This window comes from Cervus canadensis, chromosome 10, assembly GCF_019320065.1.
Source record: "Cervus canadensis isolate Bull #8, Minnesota chromosome 10, ASM1932006v1, whole genome shotgun sequence".
NCBI lineage: Eukaryota > Metazoa > Chordata > Mammalia > Artiodactyla > Cervidae > Cervus > Cervus canadensis.
Genome location: NC_057395.1, coordinates 11,190,331 through 11,205,879, shown reverse-complemented (window position 1 = coordinate 11,205,879; position 15,549 = coordinate 11,190,331). Strand labels below are relative to the sequence as shown.

The following is a 15,549-nucleotide window of genomic DNA, read 5'->3' as shown; positions in this document are numbered from 1 at the left end:
ATCATAATAATTTGGAGTTGCCTAATAGAGAATTTTTTTTTAATTTAAAAAATGCCCTCATGGTTTCATATTCGTGTGCATCATTAATGATGGCAACAACAACAAAAATATTTATGCCTAATCTCTAAGTCGTAAAGTTCACATTCATTGGAGAAGCCCAGGTTTTTGCCAAAATTTAGCTCAGCCATAATGTCAGGTGAACCTACAATTAAGCTTCACTGTATGTGTGGATTTAGTAAGAAAAATGTATTTTTAAACATCATGATAATTTCGAACCCCTAGTGGGAGATATTTAAATAAAAATGTACTAAATCTGTGTGCTTCCAGAGGGGTTAGAGCCAAAAGACCACTCTCCACCCCACAAGAAGAGCAAAGCAAAGAAGCCAGAAGGCTCCAAAGACTCCAGCGAGGGTAAGTCCAGTTCTTTGTCTCTTTGAAAAAAGAATACACCATGAAAAGAAACTTCTGTTTAATTTGTAAATTATGTGTATGCTCTCATATTCAGTTATTTCTAAGTGTTCAAGAATCACTGGGAAATTCTTTATCCTTTATCCTTTCTCCCCTGAATGTGAGAGTGAAATAGCAGATTCAGGTTTAAATCATTTTAAGGTAAAGACCAAATGTAAAAAATCATTTTCTCAGGGTAATGTATTTTCCATTCCTGCAAAGTGTGGATGCTGCTTACCAGTTAGGTGTTCTGAAATCACATAAGGGTGAAGGTCCAGACCTCTAGGTGAAGAGTTGCAAGGTAGCTATTGTCTTCTTGGAATCATTTTTTTTTTTCTTATGAATACATTTGGATCCAGAACAAAACCTCAGGAATGGGTGATAGAAACATTTCCTGTCTTTACTGTTCTCTTTTCCTTTCTGGAGACCAATGTATCTTCACATTTATGCATTGAGTGGGAATGCCCAATGGGGCCGTTTTTTAAAGAAATGACCCATAGTAACTGGGTGAAGAGTGAGGGAATAACAGTAGAAATAGTGGGTATAAAGTGCCTAGCACAGGTCCGCTTTCCATTAGTGATGGCTATTCTAGTACATATCACAAGCAGGACCATGATGTGGTACACATTGTCCTAACTCATTGAAAGGTCATGGAAAACTTAGAATCATTTGAAGAACACTTAGAACCAAGGAGAAGACCAGCATCTCTAACTGGCAGGAGGTGGTAAGCTTTGTTAATATCTGATTGGGAGAGTAGCCAGGGCTCCACCTCCTACTGGAATTAGGTCATTCCCTGGATAATCTCTTAAGACCATGATTGGGAGATGGATTAGAAGCAAAACAGCAGTCTCCTTTCCCTGGAGGGGCTCCCTGTCACTGAAAGATTCCTGTCACATGTGTGACCCAGGTCAGAGGTGGTTTTCCAGAGCCTGAGGGTCACTTGGGGGCGTACACTGCAACAGTCACCTTGATTAACAGGGGAATTCTGAGTTATTCCTGCAAATATGTGAAAACTTGTTTACTTGCTAAATAATTTGCTTTGTTTAGGAGCAGCATCTCATGATCCTAATATGACTAAATAATATATCTTTACCTCGCCCAAATATATCATCCCAGAATCTTCTCTGAGTCACAAAATCACCGTCCCTGTGGATTTGTTACCAGGACCATTCAGTCTATAGCATCGTGGTGAAATGTACATGCTAGTCCTTCTACAGAGTCACGGGAATTGTGCGTTTGTTCCTAAAATGCCTTCAGATATACAAACGTTGCTGGGGAAGGAGTGAGGGAGGGGCAGAACCTGACATGCTTGTGGTAGATGGCTGCGTGATGGGAGCACGCATTACTTGTCAGTGCTTCTATTTTGACAAAACGAACCATATCCTGAATTCAGGTGCTATGTTGTGGCCTGTGCCTCACTCCCTCCCACGATTCAGAGTCCCAGGCATTCTTTCCTGCTGGGTATGCAAAGGGACTGGGTAAAAGGTGTATGTGGGTTAAGACCCTTCACTGCAATCTTCCTGCTTTAGCGTTAGCAATCATTTTCCAACTTGATCATCTAATTTTTTTTTCTATTAACTTGTGTTGGTTTTATTGAGTTCAGAAAATTATCTAGTTAAATTCAGACCAAATAGATGATTACATTGATGTGTTGAAACTTCAGAATCATTTGTGCATATATGCATTCATTATCATGTGGAATTCCTTAATCTACATGCAGAAAAATGCTTTCACTGATTTTTTTTTTTTCTCAAAAATACTATCATTAATTACTCCTGTTGTTCTTGCTCAGTCGTGTCCTACTCTTTGTGACCCCATGGACTGCAGCACGCCAGGCTTCCCTGTCCCTCACTATCTCCTGGAGTTTGCTCAAACTCATGGCCATTGAGTCGATGATGCTCTCCAGCCATCTTACCCTCTGTTACCCCCTTCTCCGCTTGCCCTTCTCCTGAGATAAATTGCTTGAGACTTCTTTCCATAACCATCCTAGTGATCTCTTGCACAATAGAATAGGGAGGAATGTTCCTCAGACTTGCTCTCTTTGGCTCCTCTCTTTGTGACATGTGCTTCTGGTATTTTCTCTTAGAGACCACTCGGCGTTACTCCCCATCGCTTGACCTCCTCTCACTTCTCTCCTCCCTTTGGGTACTACTGGTCACCTTGGCTCACCCTGGAGTATAAAGATAGGGTCATGCAGAGTGGAGTTAGAATACAAATTCACCTGGATTTTCTAGCATATAAAACCATCATAGTTGTATTTTGATCCAGAAGAAGAATCTTGAGCACATATGGTCAAGTTTTCTCTCTCTACAAAACTGTTTTTAAAATAGACTGCAAATGGTTCTTTATCTTGCCCAAGACCATGCAGTTTGTTAATGTCAGAATCTCTTTTTTTTTTTCTTTCTGGAAGCAGCACAGTGTCTCTAATCTTTTTCCCTTTCCCTCTTCTGGAAATTAGAACTCATTTTGTTGAAGGAAGAAATGTCGCCATCTTTACAGCTTTGAGTGACTGAATATTATAAATATTTAAGTATTTAACTTTAAATATTTAACTAAAGTATTAAACATCAAATTTTAAAAATCAAACATTTTCTAAAATTATTTGCATATTTTATACTGCGGACTTTTGGATATAGAGTTTTATTTTCATTATTCTGATTGAAATATCATGGACCATAGTATATTTCGATTTGACCCACTGCAATGCAATGCCAATAATGAAATGATTAATGATTTCAAACCACTAATTGGCATCTGGTATAAATGGTAATGCTATCCATAAACCAGCACATCATAGGCATAATTACTTGAAGAAAACCCTGGTTAATACCCATTCCATCAGTTCCAACTCCCAATAATTTATGCCAGTTTCATTTCTTACAAAATGTTTAATTGAGAGAATATCAATACAAAAAACTCAGCACCTTCAATAAAACATGCTTTTCTCAACTCTTTCCTCTATCTTTCACAAGCAGATTGTCTAGTGAAAGTCTCTCAGGGTTTGTCTGTCTGAAAGATGTTATTTTGCATTTTTTAAGGTGATTTTGCTGGGTAAAAATTCAAGGTTGATGGTGATTTTCTTGCAGTGTTTTAGAGATATTTTCCCACAGTCGTATCAATTCTGTAGTTGATAAGAATTCATTTCTCAGTCTAATTATTGTATATTTTTAGGTTATTTGTATTTTCTTTCCAGCTATCTTGACAGTCTATTCTTTAGCTTTAGTGTTCCTCAGTTTCACTGCGATGTGCCTCAGTGTGGGTTTCTCTTTATTCTTCTTATGATTTGCTGAGCTTCTTGGGCATGAAAATGGGCATCTTTCATTAGTTCTGAAAATTTTTCACCTATTATCTCACCAAATGTTAGTGTCTCCACTACCTTCTATTCTTTCTTTGGCCTTCATGACTTTTAACCTACATTGCATTTTTCTTCCTGTGTCACTGTCTCTCCTTGATGGTTTGTTTTCCAAGATTGTCATCCAACTTCCTAATTTCTATTCAACTTTCTTTAATCTGGTGTTTAACTGTTTGCTGAGTTTCTCATTTCAGTTATTATGGTTTTCCTTCTTACAAGTTTTATTTGGTTCCTTTTTAAATATACCTGGTCAATCTTTATTTAGTTAACACAGAAAGTATCTTTTAAGGTAATCTGTATCTGAAATTTCAGCATCTCCACTCTGTATGTCAAATTCTACAGTTTATGTTTTCTGTAGACTCATGCCTGTGGTTATTTCCTTGTTTATTTTGTCTTTTTTATTGACATGTTCATTGGATTTTCTTGTGGGAATTTTTTGAAGTTGAAATAAAAGCTTATTTATTTGTACTTTGTTTTCTGCAATGCCTGAAGATACTGCCAATTTAGGAATACCTTAAACTACATATTTGGCTTAAAGTTTTCTTTTTTGTTTCATTCGCTATTTGTCTTTCAGCCCATGTCAGTGCACGCATAAGGTTAGGAAATCTCAGCAGAGATTTCTTTCTTCCTTTTTTCTTCTCCAACCACCGCTAAAACTGAGAAAGGCACATTTCCCACTATTTTCATAACAAAGCACACTCATTCATGTCTTTCACTTCATACGTGTGGCTCATTCAAACCCAGGTCTGGCTGCCTGTTGTCGTCCAGTTGCTAAGACGTGTCTGACTCTTTGTGACCCCATGGACTGCACCAGGCTCCTCTGTCCTCCACTTTCTCCTGGAGTTTGCTCAAATTCCATTGAGTCAGGGATGCTATGTAACCATGTCATCCTCTGCCACCCCTTTCTCCTTTTGCCTTCAATCTTTCCCAGCATCAGGGTCTTTTCCAGTGAATTGGCTCTTTGCATTAGTTAGTTAGAGCTTTGCATGAAGTGGTTGAAGCTTCAGCTTCAGCATCAGTCCTTCCAGTGAATATTCAGGACTGATATCCTTTAGGATGAACTGGTTGGATCTCCTTGCAGTCCAAGGGACTCTCAAGAGTCTTCTCCAACACCACAGTTCAAAAGCATCAATTCTTCAGTGCTCAGCCTTCTTCATAGTCCAGCTCTCACATCCGTACATGACTATTGGGTAAACTATACTTTTGAGTATACAGACCTTTCTCGGCAAAGTGATATCTCTGCTTTTTAATATGCTGTCTAGGTTTGTCATAGCTTTCCTTCCAAGCAACAGTCATCTTTTAATTTCATGGGTGCAGTCACCATCCACAGTGATTTTGGACCCCAAGAAAATATTAATAAAATCTGTCACTGCTTCCATTTCTAGTTCTGGCCCAAGTATCTCAGTGAGTATTTCTGTGACCACCAACATCATCTGGGAACTTGATAGAAGTACAGATTCTCAGGCCCCACCCAGACCTACTGAATCAGAAACTCTGAGATAGGATCCAGTAATTCATGTTTTTGAGAGCCCTCTTGGTATTCCAGTGCATGCTCAAGTCTGAGAACCACGGTTCTAGGGTCTAGACCATCTGAGATTGGTAGGTGCCTCAAAGCAAACAATAATGCTGGTGCTTGCTTACAAATCTTGATTCAATATTGTTCATCATTTCTGGCTTCTTAGAAGTTCATTATAAAAGAACCAGCTCAGCCATGTATTCCAAGAATCAGATGGATAGGTAGGGCAGTAAATAGATGAGAAGATGATAGCTGGATAGGTAAGTAGGTAGATAGATGATATGTAAATAGTAGATAGTATATGCACACAGATGTGCATATAAAATACATATCTACATAGCTATGTATATGCTTATATGTGTGTGCTGTGTGCTCGGTTGTTCAGTCGTGTCCCGCTCTTTGCGACCTTGTGGACTGCAGTCCACCAGCCTCCTCTGTCCCTGGGATTCTCCAGCCAACAGTACTGGAGTAAGTTGCCATTTCCTCCTCCAGGGGATCTTCCCGACCCAGGGATTGCACCTGTGTCTCCTTGGTCTCTGGCATTGACAGGCAGATTCTTTACCACTGAGCCACCTGGAAGCCCCAAGTATGTACATACATATCCACAGATACAATACGGTCTGGAAAGTTATAGATATATCTCAAAGTGACCTCAGAAATCAACTGAAGGAGTGGAGAAGGGGGAGGGGCAGGCTTTGGAGAATTTAATATTCAGCTTTCTAAATGTATGTGTGATTGAAATATATATGAATATATATGTAAATACGTAAATAGAAAGATTTACTTAATCTTTATAAAAAAGGCATTTTCATTAAAACCTAGAGAGACTTTAGGCTTCTAAAATTCAGTAGCAAGCTTAGAGTAGTAATTTTCTCCATACATTCATCTCCAGAGCCTTCAGTGATTTTGGTACTGAATGTTATTTTTCCATCATATTTTTTACAGAAAGCACTAGCACTTTGACTCTCGCTGCACAATTGCCTCAACATAGAATATGCAGCCAGCCTGCATGTGATGCCCATTCTTCAGGAGCCCGAGCCCTAGCAATGCTAAATCAAGCAGCCCGATGCTGCACTTTAAAATATTAATGATCTCTTTTGTCAGATGAAATTAGATGTGGAAACATTTTGGAAACTAGGAAGTACTCGACAAGTTTTGAAGGATCTAATGTTGCTATTAGAAGTATTATTATTACTGTTTTTACTAAAATAATTTTTTCTGAATATATGAACCATGGGTGGAATGCACTTTGTATTCCCCGAGAGGCAGCATTTTCTCTCTGGCCTCCTCTTTTTTCTGCATATGAAAATATCATGTGACAAACGGTTTTGTGAGTGGCTGGACAGAACAAACATTCTCTCTTTCAGGATGCCACGAAGCACTTCATGCATTATATTCATAAGCATGATCTTTAATTTAATTTTTTTGACAAGTGCACTGAAGGGTAAAATCAGGCAGTCATAATTTTGACTTCGCCATCACTCAAACGAGCTCAGTGATTGACCAGATTTTAAAACCAAAATAAGAAAGAAAAAAGCAGGAATGAGGAAAAGCAACTTTCTCATGAAGGAAAGCTTCGTTTTTGTATCCTCTAGACCTTAAAATACTATGAATTAAAGCAAAATGTGAATTTCCATGGTAAAATTCAGAATAGAAGAAAAGCCTGTGTCACCATCTTGCTTTAATTATACTCTATATTCTGCTTAATTCCAGGGCCGCACTGAGCTGTCTCCCTGCCACAGGTTAGGAGAAGGACCCAAGGGTCTGTTTTATTTTTAGTTGTGCTCTCCACATTCACCTGTTAAACAGAACAGAGGTTGGGACCGTGGAGTCCTGTTGCAGCCAGCCCTAGGATTCTGAATGGGGCTTAGAGGATGTGACTATTAAGGTATTTTCCATGTAGCCATAGTCCTGTGGGACCCAGGATGACTCGTGTGCCTGTTGTCCTTGACCCTGTTGGCACCTGGTCCCTTTCACTGTTAGGGGTGTCCTGGCTTGGTGACAACATATGGACCCACCTGCTCATAGAGACGAACAATGCAGCCAGAGTATGGACAGAGCTCTCAGGGCCCAAGTTCTGCTTCCCTACTTGGGCAGATTTTCTAACTAACAGGCAGCTTCCTCATATTAAATGGTCACTAAAAACATACCTTATGGGACTCTGTGGTGAGATTTCAACAAGAGGATCTCCAAAAGCCACCTGGCCCAGTCTCTGCACAGAGGGGGCCAGTCAGTCCAAGTGTATTGAATGTGAAATGGGAAGAGCCCCCGGCCATCCAAAATTCACCCGCCTTGTTTATTAACGTGTGAAATTCCTCTTACTATGAACAAAATTGGTCTGCACACAGAGATAAGGCTTTCAGAGGCATCAACTGGATCTCAGTCTCTGACTCACAGGACATGGGGTGCCTAAGAATTTGCATTTCTAGTAATTCCCCAGATGAGGCTGGTCCCCTGGCCCAGGACTCCGCTTTGAGAATCTCTGCTGGGGCATTGTGGCTCACTGTGAGAATGCTGGCTTTTTCTCTGAATGAAGGGAGAGTGGAACTTTTTAGGCAGTGAAGGGGCCTGATCTTACGTTTTAAAGGCAGTCTTCGGATTGCTGTGTTGATCAAGGACAGTAGGGGACTAAGGGCAGAAGCAAGGAGACAGTGGTTTGGAGCAGGAGATCCAGTGGCTTGTTCCCAGTAGCAGTGAAGGGACAGAGTGAGGCTTGGTCTGGTGGTGGACCTGTATGAAAGGTAAAGCCAGCAGACATCACTGGCTTGGGATATGGGACCAGAGAAAAAGAGAGGCTCGGGGGTGAATCTTTTTATCTTCTCTGCAACTACTAAATCCAGAATAGAAGTCCTGCCCTACTTATACTTAATTCAGACTTTCTGGGGGAAAAAAAAAAGTTCTTCCCATGCATATCCTCCATCCTGTCTGGCCAGCTAGTTTTTGCTCCCCCCACCTTCCCTGGTGGCTCAGAAAGTAAAGAATCCACCTGCAATGCGGAAGATCTGGGTTCAATCCCTTGGTCAGAAAGATCCCCTGGAGAGGGAATGGCAACCCACTCCAGTATTCTTGCCTGGAGAATCTCATGGACAGAGGAGCCTGGCGGGCTACAGTCCACGGGATCGCAAAAAGTCTGACATGACAGAGGGACTAACACCATTATACTTAAAGTATCTGTAAGTCTTACAGGTGTCTGTGAGTAATTCAGGCCAAATGTGCTTCATATTTGTCTATTTGGATTTCCAAAACTGAGGGTAAAGAATGCATCATTCAGGTGCATTTGTCTTTCTTGAGTTGATAACTCAGACCCCGGGTTAACAATAAGAGCTACATGAGTTGTTTATTTTTTAATTCTGGTACCATGCCGATAGGACATTTGACAGTTTGTAATACTGTATATTAATTTTTCATCAGAGAAAGGTTTTGTTTGGTCTTTAAGGAGAAATATTGCGTTTGAACAGATCAGATTTTCACATTAGGATTTCGCCATTGTATTTCAAACTTTCAGTTTTCTGGTGTAAGCTGTGCTTTCCTACTGTCCTGGAGAGAGCCTGGAGGCTGTCCGCCGCCTCTAGAGTCACCCAGGCCTGCGTCACACTCTCCTAGGGCCTTGTGGCACTCCCCTGACTCCTGTCACTCTGGAGCCATCAGAGGCAGTCTTTGAGCAGGCTTGCCAAGTATAGTAAAAAGAAGGTTTTTCTTCTTGAGCCATCTGAAAACAAGTTGCAGATCCTGTGTCCCAACTGCCCCCGACCCCTGCCAATGTCACTGCGTATTTTCTATAGACGTGGTCAGTGATCCTACATGAGCACAATAAAAAAGATCAACAACAGAAAATGAGCACGGATACTACCTTTAATTTTCAGACCCTATTTAAGTGTCACCAATCTCAATAATGTCCTTTGTTTGACTCTGTTGTCACATCCCCACTCTCCTCTGGTTTGGAAGCGTTCCAGAGCCTGCTTGCAGTTGGACTGACTTTAATCCTTTTGATGCTTGCAGGCTGGTCACATTGTAGGATGCTTCCAGTTTGGTTTTGTCTGATGGTTTCTCATGACTGGATTCAAGTCATGCCTCTTTGCGGAGAGTTCACGGAAGTGATGTCGTGTTCTCACGGCTGATTTAGAAAAAGGAGCCCTTGATTCCAATTCAGTCCATTACCAGTAATGTTCCCTTTGATTATTTGACAAAAATGGTATCTCTAGGACTCCTCAACTGTACAGACACTCTTTTCTCCATTTGTAGTTAATGCATATCTTATTGGGGGAGGGGGGGATGGCAGTTGAAACTAGGTCAATATCCTGTCCTTCATCAGTCTTACAAATTATTCATTTATTTGCTTGTGTCATATAGACTCATAGTTTTTTATTCTACTCAATGGATTATAATCCATTACCATCAGGGGCCCCTTCGGGGTGGCTTCTGTGTTCTTTTAACATGCACCCATCGTGTTTGAGCTCTTCCTTGCTTCCCAGCATAAGCAGATACTCACGCTCATTTTATACTTTCCCTGCCCCAGTCCTGACAGCAGTCATTTCTTCAAGGAGCTATGGTTTCATTTAATGGACAGAGTATTTAGAAACCAAATCTGGGTGCTAGATATGTGGACCACAAGTTGAGAAACATGATCTAAAATAGGATGACCAGGTGATTGTGATGGTTAAATATGAGGACCAAGCTGGCAGGATCTAGGCTCCTTGATGACTTCTTCCAGTTGCCAGGATGGTCTTCCCATATACTTCCATTACACCTGTAACCAAGAAAATAAATTGCCCAACTTTGGTTAAACCATCCGACATACAATCCAGCATGATTATAGAAGAGTAGTTACATAGCTAGTAGTGTTTTAAAAAGCAGAAGGTCATTGGTGATCAAGATACCACAGAAGCACAACTGTTTTGGGTTGATTATTGATCAGCTGTCTAAGCTGGTTTGACCATACTGCCTAAGCAGTTGTGGTTACCCATCTGAACCATCTGGGGAGATTTTTAAATGCCCATTCCTGTGTCCCACCCTAGATGAGTGAAGTTCAACCTCTGACCATAGAACTGTATTTGTTTAAGCACCTTGGTTGAACCTAGTTTGCAGTCAAGGTTGAGAATCACAGAGTTAAGTGCCCTGTTTCCTAAGAATCTGGCTCAGCCCCTTTCATTCTCTCAACCCCAAGAGTAATCATCTTGCCTATTGATTATGCACTTGAGGGAGCAGCTTGAACACTTCCAGACCATTGAGGGGCCAGTGAGTGAAGACTTAAGTGTGTACTTATTCTGTTCTGGACATTGTTCTACCTTTGTAACTATACTGTTAAGCATATGCTGTAATAGCCCTATTTTACAGGTGAGGAGACAGAGGCGTAAAGCAACCACTTTGCAGAATGTCCCTTGGCTAGGACCTCCGGGAATTTAGGTCTAGAAATAAGGTAGCTTGACACCAGACCATAGGCCAGTGCTTCTCAAACTTTGGGCTTAGAGCCTAAAGTGCTTTGGGTTCTCAATGAGTTTTTGGTTTCAGAATCACCTGGAGACTAGGCAAAAAAACACTGAGGCCCAGGCTCATTGAAGGAGGGGAAGGAGTGAGCCTCTAAGTTTTTCCCAAGGGTTTCTTCACAGCACAAGAACATTGCAAGAGAAGAGAGCGTGATGGCTAGAGAAAGGTCCCAAACAGAGGAGACGGGCAAATAGGAAGGAACCAAAGGGCCCGAGTTACGGGGAGGTTTGACGTTAAACGTTGAGTGTGGACTGAGGGCTGTGTTAGGAAGAACTTCGAAAACAAGTGGTTTCAACATTTGGTTTCCTTAGTGTCAGGCAGCCACGTGGGCTTTTTTTTCACTGGCAAAGTGACACATGCTCCTTGGGTGACCTTAATACGTAACAGAAAGTGATGCTCTCTGTATTAAAACTTCATCCCCAAACATAGACCTGACAGAGTTTTTACTAAGACTTTTTTTATTGAATTTTAATGCATTTGGTGGATTGGGAGCCACATGGTCAGAAGATACCCATCACCACAATTTCTAGTCAGATCTCATTGTACTAGCAAATATAGAGACTGAGCATATGCTTTGGATATCAGTAAAGCAGGGGCATCAAAAGTAAGTAACAAAAGCTCAACTTTGATTGATTACTCAAAATATTATAATCAGATCATTTAAAGAGAAATTTTCTTTTGGAGCAAGATTGGGTCAGGTGAAAAATATGTATATTTTGGTATGAGGGTGGGACTCCATACCAAACTATATTTGGTATTTAGAATGTCTAGTAGACTTAGTCCAGCCCTTTTGTCAAATTTGGCTTGTTCATCATATAATAGCAGATTTTTTTTTTCATGTGAAACACTTTTAATGATTTTTGAACCTCTCAGACATTAAAAACCCTAGACACAAGGATCATTTGAAAGAACATTTTCATATTGACTCAATACCAGAAATAAGCAGTTGCCAGAGGACCAGTGTTTCTAAAGTATGTAAGTCTTGAATGTTTTTAATGAACATAAGATCCTAGGGAACTAACACTGCATGTCACAATCTCTGAGCACTGCTCAATGTTCTTCTTAATCCTGTAGAATTTTTCCACATATTCAGAACGCCCTAGGAGCTCCACAAAATCTTCATCATGAGTGATTACCAGAAGTTGGAAGTTACACTGTTGTGAGCGACTTTTTATTATCTCAACCAGAGCATGTGCAAGAGATTCAATGTTTTCTCGGTCAAGATTTGTCGTTGACTCATCCAAAGCAAGGATGCCACAGTTTAAGCAGAATGTTTCAGCCAGGGCTAGGTGAATGATAAGTGACGCTAATACCTTTTGTCCATAGCAGATAAGCAAAGGTTAATATACACATGTAGGCATGCCTTTAAACAATCTGCTCATATTTTTTTAAGTATTGAAATATATCCAAAACAAAGGTAACTTTACCCTGAGGACAGGTCTCGCTGTCATTGTGGATGGTCACTTTGCTAATCCTCCTCCTCGGTGGCTCTGCTGGGTAGGCAATTTCCCTGGATTAACTGTTGTCACTGCCATCTGTTCCCAACATAGACGCAGTGCAGAGGTTTAAAGGGTAGAGATCAGGGAGAATTTCAATAAACCCTGCACGTTCAATCACCAAGGACCTTCACTGACCAGGCTCCCTCATCCTGGACCTTTGGGTTGGTTAAGCCAGCACTTCTCAAATGATTTTTCATTATTGTGACCCCTGGGAGAGCTGTTTCAGGCATGTTGGACTTATGCTGTCCCCCAACCACAAAATCTTAAGGCCACAAATATGCTGTATTATCTGTTCATGAACTGTGGCCTTTTGGAGGGGACTTTTTATCCTGCCAAGAACAAATGTTTGCCTCATATTAAGAAACCATGGGCTAGACCAGTGGAAGACATTCGCAGGAGGTTGGAGTCGGGGCTGAATTTCTGAGACATTTGTGCTCCTGGGCCCTTGCCAGCCCGAAGTAGCTGTGTTCCTCCAGCCGAGGCCACCCCACCCGTGGACGGTCCCCCCGCTCTCTAGCTATTGCTTGGCTTCTGTTAACCAGCTGGCAGTGACTCCCCTCCATCCCTGGGCTGTGGACCTTCACTGTCCTTTATCGCTGCCCTTGCTTCTGCCCACGTCTTTTAAAAACATCTTTCTCTAAACTCTGCACACCCCTTTTTGTGTGTTTCGTTTCATTCATTCTTATTGGAGTAGAGTTGCTTTAGAGCGCTGTGTTCGTTTCCACTCTACAGCAGAGTGGATCCGCTGCGCTATACACATACCGCCAGAACATTAAGCAGAGTTCCCTGAGCTATGCAGTAGCATCTCACTAGCTGAGCTATTGACACATGTGTCAGTAGCGTTACATGCATCAGTCTCAGTCTCCCAACTCCTCCCACGCCTGGACCCCCACCGGGTCCACACATGTGTCCTTGTCACACCCTTCTGAATGGGTCCCTGCTTCCTGCTAGGACCACAGTGGTTCCCTTCCAGCTGGAGCCCCTTCACCTTCCGCGACCAGGCCTCCAAGACAGTGTTGCCTCGCCCGCTTCCAGTCTTCACTCCTTTCTCTTTGCCTCCCCCGTCTTCTTGCTTTTCTTTCATTCTTCACTTAATATAATTGTTTAGTAATACACCTTTGTGGTGGTGGCTCAGTTTTCTCCATCCCTTCGTTTTTGCCCTTCCTGTTGGTTTATTCACTGGCCTTGCATGTGATTTTGCATTTGGCTATTAAGCTATGTAGACTTAAGCCCTTGCATGCCTGAAGTTTCTTTCTTTTGCCATCACCGAGGTCACCCTGATAAGCAGGCCCCTGAATATTTTCTCCCCACGAGGTAGTGCTGTTACCAGTGGGGAATAATGTCTGTACCAGGGACAATTCCTGCATAACAGATTACCGGAAAATTAATTGGGTTTAGAATAATGACATTTATTTTGCCCACAAGCTGACCCACTGAGGGGGCTCAGCAAGCAGTTTATTTCTAGCTGACTCAGCGTCAGTTGGAGCAGCTCAGAAATTAGGAGATGGTAGCATCCAGATTATTGGCTCACTCACTTGTCTGAGCCCCGGGCTGGGGAAAAGGCTGGAAGTTGAAGGCTGGAATAACAGGGACTCCTTGGGCATCTCTATAGCTCAATGTAATCTCTCTCCATGATCCCCCAGTGTGAGGGGCCTCAGGCAGGCTGGCTGCCTACACATTGAGCCCTCAGGGTGCCTCTCTCAAGGGCAGGAGCCAGCCGAAATCCACATTACCTTCCGTGGCCTTGCCTTAAAAGTCATGCGGTGTCATCCTGACCACATTCTATCAGTTGGGACAATTAACAAGCCCTCCCAGGTTCAAGGAGAGGGAACATAGACCCCACCTCTTGATAGAGTGTCAATATCACTCAGCAGTTTTTAAAAAAAGATATGGAGTGGGAAATAGATAGGTGCAGTCACTTTTTGAGACCACAGTCTGCTTTAGTATCTATCATACACACATACATGCACATACACACATATATAACTTCATTTTTCAAGTCTTGTGGAATGAGATTCCAAACAAAATACTAGGGATTACTAATGGTAAGCAAGCAGAGATATGATAATATGAACATGGAAGTCTTAATGTCTGCTTTATGTAATCACGAGGCTTACGGTTCAAGCGTGGGCGGATAAAGAGTGGCTGCAGGTGGGGGAATAAACTCTGGGTTCCTGTCTGTGCAGATCAACCTTACCAAGTCTCTGATCTCTGTCAAGTGAAGAGTCTAATCTCTGTGATCTGGTCGGTCTCTCCCCAAACCCCTGGTTCTATGAAAGGTTGAAGTTCCGTCACAGCATCATCTACTCACTGTGTCTGTTTCTGCTTTAAAATTCCTCTCCTACACAATTTGCTGACTCTAAATTCTAACTGCTTTTGCTGAGCAGACAGTCACACTCTGCTGTCTACGCAGCTCTACTAAATCAAGTGTGAGCTTCATGTCCTCGATGGCACCAAGTGTTATTTCAAGAGTTATTCTTCCTTTGTGTATGAAAATTTGCATTTTGAATGTGTGCCATCAAAAGAGTAATAGGAAGCCAGGGATTGTACTGTAGCCAAGTCAAAGGAACTATATATATATATATATAGTAGATATATGTATAAAAAGCTGGCCCGGCTCTTCTCTAAGAGATAGTTTTGATGTTAGATGAGGGCATAGAGCACTAAATCCAAAGGGTGTGGATGTAAAAGAAATGGGAAATTGACTAAATGACAACCGCAGAATTGTCTGTGAGCAAAGTATCTTCACAGGCAAGGTTACGCTCGGGAAGTAACTCAGAAAGGGAAAAGCGAATACGGATGTTAATGCATATATATAGAACCCCAAAGCGGTACGGATGAACCTGTTTGCAGGGCAGGAATGGAGACGCAGATGCAGAGAGTGGACATGTGGACCTGCCAGGGAAGGGGAGGGCGGGATGAACTGAGAGAGCAGTGTTGGCATATGTACACTATTGTGTGTGAAACAGCTAGTGGGGAGCTGTGTGCAACACAGGGAGCTCAGCTCTGGGCCCTGTGCTGACCTCGAGGGGTGGGTCGGGGTGGGAGTGAGAGGAAGGCCCAGGAGATATATGTATGCATATATCTACACAAAGCATCTATGTACACATATAGCTGACTTGGGGCTTCCCAGGTGGCACTAGTGGTAAAGAACCTGCCAGCCAATGCAGGAGACATGAGAGACGTGGGTTTGATCCCTGGGTGGGGAAGATCCCCTGGAGGAGGAAATGGCAACCCACTGCAGTGTCCTT

General features: G+C 42.0%; 1 protein-coding gene across 3 annotated transcripts in view; it reads left to right on the top strand.

The window, feature by feature from the left end:
* The window catches only part of MACROD2 (mono-ADP ribosylhydrolase 2), a 2,136,932-nt gene that overhangs the window by 1,954,611 nt on the left and 166,772 nt on the right, over positions 1-15,549 (top strand). For all 3 annotated transcript variants that reach the window (XM_043478451.1, XM_043478448.1, XM_043478449.1), the window contains exon 11: positions 328-411. In XM_043478451.1, the coding sequence (XP_043334386.1) occupies positions 328-411 (84 nt within the window). The remainder of the gene's footprint in view (positions 1-327; positions 412-15,549) is intronic.